General features: G+C 37.0%; 1 protein-coding gene across 1 annotated transcript; it reads right to left on the reverse strand.

Annotated features, from left to right (window-relative positions):
• Positions 1–11957: 11957 nt before the first annotated feature.
• Positions 11958–12485, reverse strand: LOC149012413 (uncharacterized). Its single transcript, XM_089157599.1, has one exon. It carries the CDS (start codon positions 12483–12485, stop codon positions 11958–11960), a length of 528 nt encoding a protein of 175 aa, XP_089013725.1.
• Between the last annotated feature and the right edge of the window lie 579 nt (positions 12486–13064).

The following is a 13064-nucleotide window of genomic DNA, read 5'->3' on the forward strand; positions in this document are numbered from 1 at the left end:
TCCACCCTTTAAAATCTGAGCTTCCAAGCCTCCACAAAGCTCATAGTGAATACCCTTATTCTCACAAATAAGAATGTTTGTGTTTGCCGCCCCTTCAACAATGGCGAAGATCACCTGACTACCATGCATGCTGTCAATAGTGCCATAACCGGATCTACTACCCTGGATGGATCCATTTGTATTCAAGCTAGCAACCCCTCTGATGGCCTCACCCAATGGTGAACCAACACTTCTTTTTATGAAAATAATTTACATTAATTCCCCACCGTTGGAAGAATGCCCTGTTGTTGGCATTATCCTCTATTTTCGACCCTTCCTCTTCAAACTTGTATCAAACCAACAGATACAAGTGAATACCTGGCTCGGACAGTGCACTTCATTTCTAGATATCCTGCCATTTGGCTTCAGCCACAAGCAGTACTAGATTGTCACTGCAAAAGATAAGCACTTGATGCACTCACCATGGAGTCATCAAAAAAATGATATGTGACCAAGTGAACCCCCTTTTCTCACAAAAGACCTGAGTGGTGCACATATCCATTGGTCTCCAAGACCATACACCACACCTCGCCTGAAAAATCACAACTGAAGAACATGTGGTTATTGTACTCAAACCCAGTCCCACAGAGAATTCAAGTGGGATCAATGTCCACGTTCCAAACTTAACAATTTCACCTTCACTACCAATTTGTTAAGGACAACCAACCAAGTGATTAGAGAAAACCGAGGTTGGTGTTTAGGCGTCCAAATACCCGCGCCCAATCCACCTTTGGATGAGCACTATGAAATAATACGATTGGAAAACTTAACAAGAAAAAGTCTCGAAGAAGTTGTCATCTAAATCTCCTGATCCTCCATGATTCTCTACATGCATTGAGTTTTAATATTCCACCCCAAGGGTTTTGAAGCAAGTGATCATTAATTGTTTCTTTTTTGAAAGCAAAATAGGTTTGAGGTTAAAAGGGGGCAATAAGGAAATTTGGAAAATATAGTAAATGTTGAATCGTCACTTTAACCTATTTTTCGATGATAGGGGTCCAATTGATATATATTTTGAAACATAAGGAATGTATGATAAAAGGGGTGTCAATGGGCCAAGTTAGGTCAAGCTAGTCTAAGTCCAACCCAACCCTAGGACATGAACCCTACCCAACCTCTGCTAGCGTTCGAGAACCTCAAACCCAAACCCTATGTTGTCAAGGTTCTTCTAAGCCCGACCCATGCTAATTTACCCTGAAATTAATACAATTAGGTTAGCCATAATTTTAACCTTGAAAACAAAAGACAAAATGTATGGAGGTTAGTGGCACCAATGAGATTCTCTCTTGACCTCTTAATTATGAGAGGTTGGTGTTTCCCAACTAAGTCAAGCCATTGAGATAGTTAGTTGGATATGAGCTTAAATAGTTATCAAAACTCAGATTATATATAATTCTAATTTGACTAAATTAATACAAGATTGGGTAAGGCTAGGTCAAGTTGGCTCCGACGGCTAAACCCGAACCTTAACGTACCCTGTTAGGCTAGTTTTTTGTAACCAAAATGACCCTTTAGGTTAAAAAGTCGAGTTGGGTTCGAGCTTGGCTTAGGTAGGTTTTGGCCAGCTTACTTTGACACGGTTTCATTGAAACCCAATACACGAAAATATAGTAGTAATTTGAGCAAAAATCTGATATATAATAGGTAGTATAAATGTACAATCAGGAGACCATGGAAGTGAAATTTTGGTTAATCAAGCTAATTATTAGTTAGGCTTGGATAGTGTAATTGCTATTCTTGGGACTTACCCAATCTATTATGATGTAGCATGGGATACAACTTCTCACATGGGTGGCTGTAGCAGCATCATTTGGGGCCTTTGGGTTCGTTATTTTCTTGCTAGATCCATGGCATGTCATGGTTATTCCACTTTAGTTTTTGAACTTGAAGCTATTAGAAACTGTGTTTTCTTGCTATTACTTACAGTCTCTCCCGAATCACAATCTTTCCGATTGTCAAGATACAATTTTGGCCCTTAATGGGCATACTTGATCCTTATATTGGGTAAGTGGCAGCATGGTGAGAGAAATAATTAGACCACAATCTCATTTTGATGTCACTCAATTATGCTATGTTATAAGTCAAACAATACCTATGCTGATTAACTTGCTAGAGGGTTTAAGAAGTTTTGTTTAAGTCATGTTTGGTGGTAGTCCCCACCCCCTTTCATTGTACAAGCCTTTTTTAATGCTTCTAGAGTGTATTTGGGAAGCCTAATATAATCATTTATTTGACACAAAAAAAGAGCAAACTACAGGGCATCTACTATATGTGAGGCAAAACTCTTGACCACGCACTATTGCCTCATAAATTACATGGCACCCACATGTAAATTATAAGTTACCCACAATAAACCTTATTGTTAAAATACATTATGAAATTACCCAAATGTCTTTACTTTTATTTAAAACATTTAAAATGACCAATATACCCCCATTTTAATTCTCTCATTGCTAACCTTTAGGTGGGTGAAAGGATTCTCCATTCACCCATCTTCTACCGACACCTCACCGAACCACCACTAGAAATCACCCCAACCCTCCCCTACCGGCAATGGTGATCCCTGCCGGAAAATCCCCCCCCCCCTCTCTTGTTCATCTCTCACAGAGTGGCCTCCCTTCTCTCTTTACCACCCCAAAAATCGGGGCAACCTTCTTCGCGGCCTTTTAAGGCATCAACAAGCCAAATAAGAGCTTCTCTGCTGAACCCAAGAGGAAGCTTAGTACGAACCTTCAAAACACAGAGGAGCTCAAAGTTGGACCAACTCTTGTCGCGAACTTGCTCCTGGTCAAGGTGGTAATCACCATTGCATACCTCAACGGCATTGAGAATACCCACTAAGCTTTGTGTGTCAACTATTACCTCTCCCTACAGTTTTTGGTTTACAAAGAGAAGAAGAAGAAAAAGCAGAACAAAGCCCTAAAATTTATTCTAGTATGATACAAAATCAAAGTGAGAATACCCTTTCTAGCGATTTTACACGTTCCTGTATCAGCTTTTTGGCCATCCGTAGAATCTCTCTCTAGCTCCAAGACCGTTCTCTCTAAAAAAAAAAAAAAAAAATTCCTTTAGTCACCGGGACAAAAAATTAAAATGCTTCTTTTTTGGATCCAACTTTTCATTGTTGGGAGGAGGAAGGCCACTTTGTGGGAGATGAACGAGAAGGCGGGAGGGGGGGGGATTTTCCGGCAGGGATCATCATCACCGGAAGGAGTGGGTTGGGGGGTTTTCGGTGGTGGTCCAGTGAGGTAGCCTGTTGGTAGAAGATGGGTGAAGGGAGATCCGTTCACCCACCTAAGAGTGAAGGGATCTCCCTTCACCCACCTAAGGGTTGGTTGTGAGAGAATTAAAATGGGGGTAGATTGGTCATTTTTAATGTTTTAAATAAAAGTAAGGGCATTTGGGTAATTTCGTAATCTATTTTAATAGCAATGTTAACTATGGATAATTTGTAATTTATACATGGGGCGGAACTACGGCCCCCCCCCCTCCACTTTTAATTTTTTTAAACCCTACTTTTTCATTTTTAATAATTTCCTTCATTTTCCGTTTTTTCCATATGTGAAATATCCCCCCCCCCCCCCCAATATTGAGAACAATTTTTAAAAGTAAAATAATGGGTATAAATGTCATCCCTAGTTAAAAACTAACTCCTCAATCCCTATTTATTCTCCCTTTTCTTCTCTTTCACATTTTTTCTCTTCTCTTTCTATAAACGGGTTAAAGGAAATTTTTGAAAAAAAATCCTATTAGATATTGCAAATGTTATTTCTAATTAGAAACTAACTTTTCAATCCCTATTTATTCTCTCATCTCTCCTCTCTCCTCTCTCCTCTTTTCTTCCTATTTATTATTCCCTTTCTATTAGCCCGGGTTAAGGAAAATCTGGAAAAAATTATTCTCCACAATTAGGTATTCTTTCTCTTTCTCAATTTATTTATTGTTTATTTTTTTTTTTTTTTTTTTGTTATTCCTTATTTGATTTTATAGTCTTTATTTCTTTATTTTTTCTGCAATTTTTGTTATTTGATTTTATGTTGTGAATAAGGTAAACTACTATTGGTTTGCATCTCTTACCTAAAAAATAAAAATTTGTCTTGCATCTCCTACCAAAGAAAATTTTGGTTTGCATCTGACTTTTTAGGGTTGAAGTCATGTGTGTTTTTTTTTAATGCTTTAATTTGCTTTTATCTTGTCCAAAAAAAAAAATATGATTATCAATAATTTATCTTTTTTTTTTCAAATATTTGTGGGTCCTACAAAATATATGTATGTCTATTCCTTAATATAATAAAATAATTCATAGGTGGGATCTCCAATGGGTCTCATAAGAGCCTACACAATACGTGTGGCAAAAAAGTGCTGGTGCTTTCCCAATTTGGACTTTCATTATTGGGCCCCCTCAATATTGAATCCTGGTTCCTCCCCTGCATGTAGGTGCCATGTAAATTATGAGGCAATAATGGGTGGTCAAGAGTTTTACCCCAAATATAACGGGTGCCGTGTAATTTACTCCAAAAAGAAAAGAAGAAGATCAAAGTTATTTAGAACCTAAAGCAGTTGGCATGTCTAGACAATTGTGGTGATAATTAATCATCATGCTTAATCACAATCATATAATTCTCCATTTATAATAGTCAAGTCGATGTTGATCAATTTCTATTAAAGAATAAATTTGTCAATTTGTTCGGTCTCTATAGTAGTTATGATATTTTTAATGTTATCCATAAATTCATCTAAATAGGACAAAGAAAGCAAATCATTTAAGATATTTTCAATGTTGTCCACATATCATCAGTTGGATGTTTGAGAAATTTATATCTAATATATTTCTACCACATCTTGACAGAGTTAGTTGATATTTTAAGGAGGATTTTAGTTCAATAGTTAATTTGACTAAGAGGCTCAAGTAGTTCTAGAAGGAGTTCCACATTATTGAAAAGTTGAGCAACGAACAAAGTGAATCTTCACATATGCGAATGCATGTGAGACGTGTAGGTGGAAATTTTCTTGTAATACTCGACCTAGGTCCCTAACCCAATTTAATGTTGTAAAACTCGCATTTGAGAAGTCAAGCAAAAATTTATCATGGTCTATTTTTTTTGGTGATGTAACTATGGTTGAGTCAGAGAGAAGATTTTACTAATTATATATGTATTTTTTTTTTCGGTACAAAGACGGGGCTAAATAATCCAAAGGAACAAACAGAAAACTTAACTTAAACAAGACTCTCTATCCACCATGATAATTCCTTCTAACCCAGCTGGAGGATCTGGGAAGAAAGCCCATGGGTCTAAGAGACAAAGTTGCACCCTAGACATCCAATCAGCAGCTCTGTTTGCTTCTCTACCAAGATGAACAAACCTCACCCTTCCATTAACGCCTGAAAGGGTTTTTATTTCCTCAGTGAGGCGAACAATACTCCCTTGTGCATGCCTACAAGGGTCGAGGAGAGCAACAGCTTCCTTAGAATCAGATTCGACTTGAATCTGACAAAATCCCAAACTCCAAGCCAACCTAAGGCCTTCGATGATTACTATTAATTCTGCTTCAAGGACTGAACACAAAAGAAACTTCCTTGCAAAACCTCCCTTGAACATCCCCTCTTGATCTCGCAAAACACCCCCCACTTGCATATGGTTCTTCTTTCTATTAAGATGAAGCATCTACATTGCACTTTATTCGGTCACCTATAGGGGCTTTCCACTCATCCAAAACCTTTGAATTCTTCTTGTTTGGCAGCATTGATGAGCACATTGACCAAGCAGCAACCACCGTTCTCACGTAGTCCTTTGAATTATATTTTTAGGACTATTCATATGGCTAATGCAGGGTTGATCGGGAGGTAAGACTCATACTTCTCAGTCAAGATATTCTCATCCCCAATATATAAAAGCGCATGTTCCCTGAAAGAAAAAGAAAAAAAAAAGATTATTCATATAATCATCTAAAAAAATCATAAAATTAAAGAAATAGCTAATTGAAAAATGATCTAGAAAGGAGAAGAGATGGCTAAGAATCAGTTAATGTAGGGATAATCCAGGCACTTTAAAGTAGCTATGTAGAGACAGGTAGAGGTTTACATTTTTCATATATTATATGATTTATCATAAATTGGAACTAACCAAAATAGCCTCAACAAAAACTGTTGTTGGGGCAAGACTACATAGGAAAATTTCCCATGAACTTTGCTTGTGCAAAAGCCCTTGGTAGTAGGTTTGCCTTGTGTAACTAACCATAAATCATAATTGGAACTTCTCCTTCTTTCTCGCTCTCTCTCTCTCTCTCTCTCTCTCTCTCTCTTAATTAATTTTAGAGTTTTATTTTTCCCCGAGTGCTTACTTATGTGGGCCTATAATTCTTGACTAGTAGGCAAAATTCTTTGGTGTCCACCTTGATATTTTTGCATAATTCCAAGTTACCCACTCTTAATGGTCAAAACTTTGCCCATTACATTTTTTATCCAAGTTACTATTATAACCTTCTACGTGTAAAAAAACTAAAGTACCTTATCACTCAATTAAGTGACCCAACCCCCTGGGTGGGTGAAGGGACCCATATTCTTCCTATATCTTGTCAAAAATCCCTCCACCGCCCCTTGCATGCCATAGATAATCTCAAGTCCTGTTGATGACTTCACAGAAGGCAGCAGGTCCTTCAAAGTATCACGGCCTTCATGGTTGTCGAGCATAGAAATTAGGGTTTGAGAGTTTGATGGAGAAAATCCTTATACTTTCTAGTTTCAGCTTCTCCACTTCTTTTTTCTACCTATTAGGGTTTAGGTTGCTGACTAAATCTCCATTTATATAACCCTTTATTTCCGTTTTCTATTGATTTGGTGATTTTCTTCACTTTCACTGAAGGGTAACGTGGTATTAGATGAGGGTATTGATTTGGACAAGAGGGAGAGATGGAGTTGATTACAGGCATTTTTTTAGTTAATGTTGTCTTCTGGCTTAAATTACCCTGGCATGAAATCTTTCTCAAGTTCATATGATTTTGCTTACCTTTTGAAAGCTATCTCAAGAAAACACTTACTTGAAGATTTTAATGAGTTTTATGGGCTTCTAAATATCTAATTTGGGTTGAGAATTTATGATGTGAAGCAGATGATCAAGAAATCCTATGATGGGGTTTATAGAGGCTTGTAAAAAGTAACAAAAATATTTGGATGGAAACACAGTTTTGGTAATGCTCACTGTGTTGGTTCTGATAGTTTGTTAACCTAGGATATGTTCCCAAAAAAAAAAACCCTAAGAAACTATTACTAACACTTGTAAGAAAGAATTGTGGGTGATCTCTAGCAAGGGGAAGTTGGGTGACAACCATGCACCACTTATGTCTGCGTTCCCAAAGGCACCCCTCTCTTTCAAGAGGATTCATGGCATGTCAAGCCCTGGTAAGGTTCTCCGCTTTGCATCGAATTAAACCACATGTTCCACTGCTTGTGCGGGCCCCCATCAATTCCTTTGAGTTTAATTCTTGTGAACGTACTCCCTAGGCGGGATACTTAATGCGTTAGCCACAACATTGAATGGGTTGATAAGTGCACGCCTAGTATCCATCGTTTACGGCTAGGACTACTTGGGTACCTAGTCCCATTTGCTCCCCTGCTTTCGTCTCCCAGTGTAGTGTTGACCTAGTACAATGCTTTTGTTGTTGGTGTTTTTTCCGATCTCTATGCATTTCACCGCTCCATCGAAAATTCCCTCTACTTCTATTGTACTCCAACTTGGTAGTTTCCACCGCTTGTCTAGGATTTGATGGCGGACTTGAAAAGCCACCGACAAATGCTTTACATCCAATCATTCCGGATATCACTTGCATCCTCTATATTATCGTGACTGTTGTCACATAGTTGGTGCTTATTCCCTAGATATTATCACTGCTTCTTCTCAGGGAAAATAAGTGTACAACTCATGGGCTTTCTTCCTCCATGCGGCATTGCTTCGTCAGGCTTTTTCCCATTGTGGAAATTTTCCCAATATTGGTGCCTCCCATAGAGTCTGGGCCGTGTCTCAATCCCAATGTGGTTGATCATCCTCTCGGACCAGCTACTGATCATTGTCGAAGATGGGTGAAGGGATTCTCCTTTCACCCACCAAGGGGGTTGGGTCACTTAATTAAGTGAGAGGGTATTTTAGTCTTTTTACACATTGAAGGGTGTAATCAAGGAACTACCTTTCGGTCGAAATTCGCCAAATTTTGTCCGGTTCGCCAAACAACAAACTTTTTTTCCGCACCAAAACGATATATACTCTATATCGCTAGAAAATCGGCATAGTCAAAATTTAGGCAAAATTTCGCCGAAAGTAAAATTCATTCGCTGGAGTCACTGAAATATGTTAGCTTAGTCGGAACCACCATCGCAAATATGTTAGCTTCATCTCTGCAACCACCGTGAAGAAAAGATAAAGAAATCTCAAATCTCCATGCTTTCAGTTCATTTGTTCACACTTCACACAAAAGTGACTTTTCATTTTTCCACATATATATTTTTTTGGGGTCAAATTCTTTCTTCTACATATTTAATGCAATCTGATCCATTTGTTTGTTGTGTTCATGTGTCATTGTCACCTTTCAATTTTTAAATATTTAATGGGTAGGGAACCTAGGGAGCCGAGCAATCTAACGAGTGAGGAATAATGATTAACGAGTGAGGACTTCTAACTTTTGCCACACATGTCGGAGAAATGAATTTTTTAAAGGTGAAATCTAGGCAAATTTCACTGGGTTCACCCAGCTGCGAACCGGCAAAATTTGCCAAAACTTTGCACCTTGGGTGTAATAGTAATTTGAACAACAAATGTTTTGACTGTTAAAAGTGAGTAACTTGGAATTATGCAAAAACGTTAAGGTGGACTCCTGGAATTTTAGTCAAGAATTACAGGCTAACTTAAGTGGGGGCCTTAAAAAAAACTCTTAACTCTTATTATTTTGAATACTAGATATTGAGCCAAGGGGTCAACTTGACTCAATGGTGCAATGGCTAGTGGACTTCAGTTGTAGCCCAAGGTCAAGGCAATGAAACAACCTCTCAACAAAAAATTGTTGGAGAAAGACTGTGCAAAAAAAAAAACTGCCCTCTCCCTCCCCCCCCCCCCCCCCCCCAAAAGAAAAAAAGAAAAAAAAAGAAGAGGCTTTGCTTGTATTGAAGTCTTTAGCATTGGGTTTGCCCTTTTTTGCTAGATGTTGAGCTACTAATAAAAACCCAATGAAAATGGAGATTGGAGAGTAACATCTACTTCTTTTTGAGAAAGGGAGCTCTCTTAAAAATAAAATAAAATATGTACAAGTATGTTGTCATCCTATAATACTTCCTCCCATGGGGGTCATCCCTAATGAGCTTGGAGACTATAGACTAGAGGCCATCAATATCAAAATGGACTCTCCTGTGGCAATTGAAGAAAGCTAGCAAGAGAGTTAGCGCAAGTGTTAGTTTCTCGCAAATGATGCATGAATCTGCAAAAAAAAAAAAAAATCCTTCAAACTCCCTAATCTCAGTGACCAGCTGAAGCACTCTCCAAGGAACTCGAGATTTTCCCATGATGGACTCTATTGCTACGCTAGAGTCCAACCTAACCTCAATATGCAAAAGGCCTCACTCATGGGCCATGATCATACGACACTTAACAGAAAGGAGCACAACCAGGGGACAAACCCATAGTGGGGCCGGGGAGGCCATGGCCCCTCCCCCGATTAAAAAAAAAATTATATTATTTCCTTAATTTTTTTATTTTTATATTAATTTCCTTTAATGTTTTTTAGTTTTTTCTCTTCCTACATGTGAAATATCACTACTTGGCCCCAATTCAATATTTAGAACAATTTATAAAGGTAAAATAATGGGTATAATTGTCATTCTTAATTAAAAATTAACTCCTCAATCCCTATTTATTCTCCCCTCTTTTCTCTTTCATCTTTTCTTCCTATGTATTCACTTCTCTTTCTATAAATATGGGTTAAAGAAAATTTTTGTAAATTTTTTTATTAGGCATTCAAAATATCATTACTAATTAAAAAGTAACTCCTCAATCCCTATTTATTCTCTCTTCTATCCTTTTTTCTTCCCAAGGGCGGACCCACTAAGGGGCCGGGGCCGCCCCCCGGATTTTTAAATTTTTTTATGATTTCCTTTGTTTTTTTCATTTTTTATATTAATTTTCTTTATTTTTCTAATTTTTTTCTCTTCTCACATGTGAAATATTAGTATTTGTCCCCCCCCCAAATTGAGAATAAATTTTAAAGGTAAAATAATGGGTATAAATGTCATCCCTAGTTAAAAAATAACTCCTCAATCCCTATTTATGCTCCCCTCTCTTCTCTCTCACATCTTTTCTTCCTATTTATTCTCCTTCTATATACAAGCGGGGAAATTTTTGAAAAATTATATTATTAAATATTCAAAATGTTATTTCTAATGCAAACTAACTCCTCAATCCCTATTTATTTTCCTCTTTCTTCTCTCTCACTTCTTTTCTTCTTATTTATCCTCCTCCTATAAACGTGGGTTAAGGGAAATTTTTCAAAAAAAATATATTATTAAATATTCAAAATGTCATTTCTAATAGAAACTAACTCTTCAATCCCTATTTATTCTTTCATATCTCATCTTTCCTCTTTCCTCGTCCTCTATTCTTTCTAATTATTCTCTTCCGTTTCTCTCTTTCTATTTACTCTATAAACATGGATTAAGGAAAATTTAGGGAAAAAATCTTCTCTACAATTAGGTTCTTTTTCTCTATTTCAATTTATTTATTTTTTTCTCTTTTATTCATTTTTTTTGTTATTTTTTATTTGATTTTATATTCTTTATTTCTTGTGCAATTTTTGTTATTTGATTTTATATTATAAATAAAATATCTATAGTTAGTAAGGTAAGTAACTACCATTGGTTTGCATCTCTTTCTTAAAAAAAAATTTGGTTTGCAACTGACTTTTTAGAATTGAAGTCATGTGTATTTTTTTAAATTGTGTTTTAATTTACCTATATCTTGTTGAAAAAAAATACCATTACTAATAATTTATCTATTTTTGTCAAATATATGTGGGACCCCACAAGATATATGTAGGTGTATTCCTAAATAATATAATATAAGTCATAGATGAGACCCTATGTATGACGAAAAAGCATTGATGCTTCTCCATAATCTAAACTTTCAATATTTGGCCCCCCCCACACTATTGAATTCTCGTTCCGCCCCTATTTCTTCCTATTTATTCTTTTTCCTTTCCATAAGCACAAGTTAAGGAAAATTTGGAAAAAACAAATCTTCTCCACATTAGGTACTCATTTTTTTTTCTCAATTTATTTATCGTTTATCTTTTTCTCATTTTTTTGTTATTTTTTTATTTTATTTTATATTCTCTATTTCTTTATTTCTTTGCAATTTTTGTCATTTAATATTATATTGTGAATAAAATGTCTATAGTTAGTAAGTAGCTAGTACCATTGGTTTGCATCTCCTACTTAAAAAAAAGAATTGATTCATGTATATATTTTTTTTTGTATTATTTATTTAATTTACCTATATTTTATCCCCAAAAAAAATATCATTATTAATAAATTATCTATTTTTTTCAAATATGTGTGGGCCTCACAAAATATGTGTGGGCATATTCCTTAATATAATAAAATAATTGAAAAGTGGGATCTCCCAATGGACCTTATAAGGTCCCACACTGCGATGCGAAAAAGCATTAGTGCCTCTCCAACAGAAATGTTATATGGACTTTCATTCTTCGACCCCCAATGTTGAATCCTCATTCCACCCCTGAGCACAATCCAAACAATATCACTATTAAGGATACCACCCCGCCGGAGAAAACACTGGCTTCCCACTATGATCCCTCACAACCTCTCCATAACTAGCTATATCCTCCAAACAATTTTTTTTTTTTTTTGGTAGAAAACAAGACTATATTGAAGGAGATATAGGCTCTGGTTGAGGAACAGGCTCCTTCAGCCAGACAGTGGAATTTTGCCAAACCAGTGCAGTCTCAAGCACTAGGGCTTCCTGGGCCAAGGAATGAGTCACAGAGTTGGCTTCTCTTGGAGTAAAACAAAAGACACATGAAAGTGGAGCCATAGCCAGATATCTAATATTAGCTATCACATTCTGAAGTTGAAATAGAACAGGGCTATTTGGCTGTAAGAGTAACCTCACCACCGAGAGACAATCAGTCTCTATCATGACAAGAAGCCATCCTTCTTCAACAGCTAACCACAACCCTTGTCTAATTCCCATCGCTTCACCAACCTCAGCTTTGCCAAACACTGCTGGAATTGACTTGGCCACCACCGGATCTCCATGCCAATCTCTAGCTATAATACCTATACCACTAGCTGTTCTATTTGCCCTTAGAGCAGCATCAGAATTGATCTTGATCACACCTCTTAGGGGTGGCTGCCAGCGTATAGTACTAGGTCTGTTTGGCATGGGCATCCAACCGATGGTGGGAGGACTCCACCTCAAGGAAAGAAGCTAACGCTAATAATAGGGATATTCCAGCGCTCAAAGAAAGCATGCTCAACTTTGGTGTCCAGCTCCTTATTCTCCACTAAAGCAAACCGTTAACAAGTATTACTAACAGTATTCTCAAAAAACATCAACAACCTCACACCCAACACGCTTAAAAATCCGATTATTTCTTTCTTCCTAGACTCTATAGACCGTGGCAGTAAAAGAGAACTGTTGACTGAAGCACGAAGCGAGAAGCCTGTGAACCTTGAGAATAGTCTCCCTCCATCACAATGCCCAAGCTTACAGGCTAGGCTTTAATAGATAACCTTCATTTTGCACACAAACCATGAGAATATGGAGAACTGAGGTTGATGATGCTTGAACTAAAGCAGAGAAGCCAAAGGCACCTTACAACAAATCTTTGAGAACGAAGAGGAAAACTCCACTTGAACAAGGCACCTAAACCGGAGTATTCAATGGAAGGAAACCAGAAAGGGGAGTTGACGCTTAGTATATTGCTTTTATTTTCTAATGAAAAACCAAAAATATATATTTGGAGAT

Source organism: Hakea prostrata, chromosome 6, assembly GCF_041222555.1.
Source record: "Hakea prostrata isolate BN-2017 chromosome 6, UWA_Hpros_2, whole genome shotgun sequence".
NCBI classification, from domain to species: Eukaryota; Viridiplantae; Streptophyta; class Magnoliopsida; order Proteales; family Proteaceae; genus Hakea; species Hakea prostrata.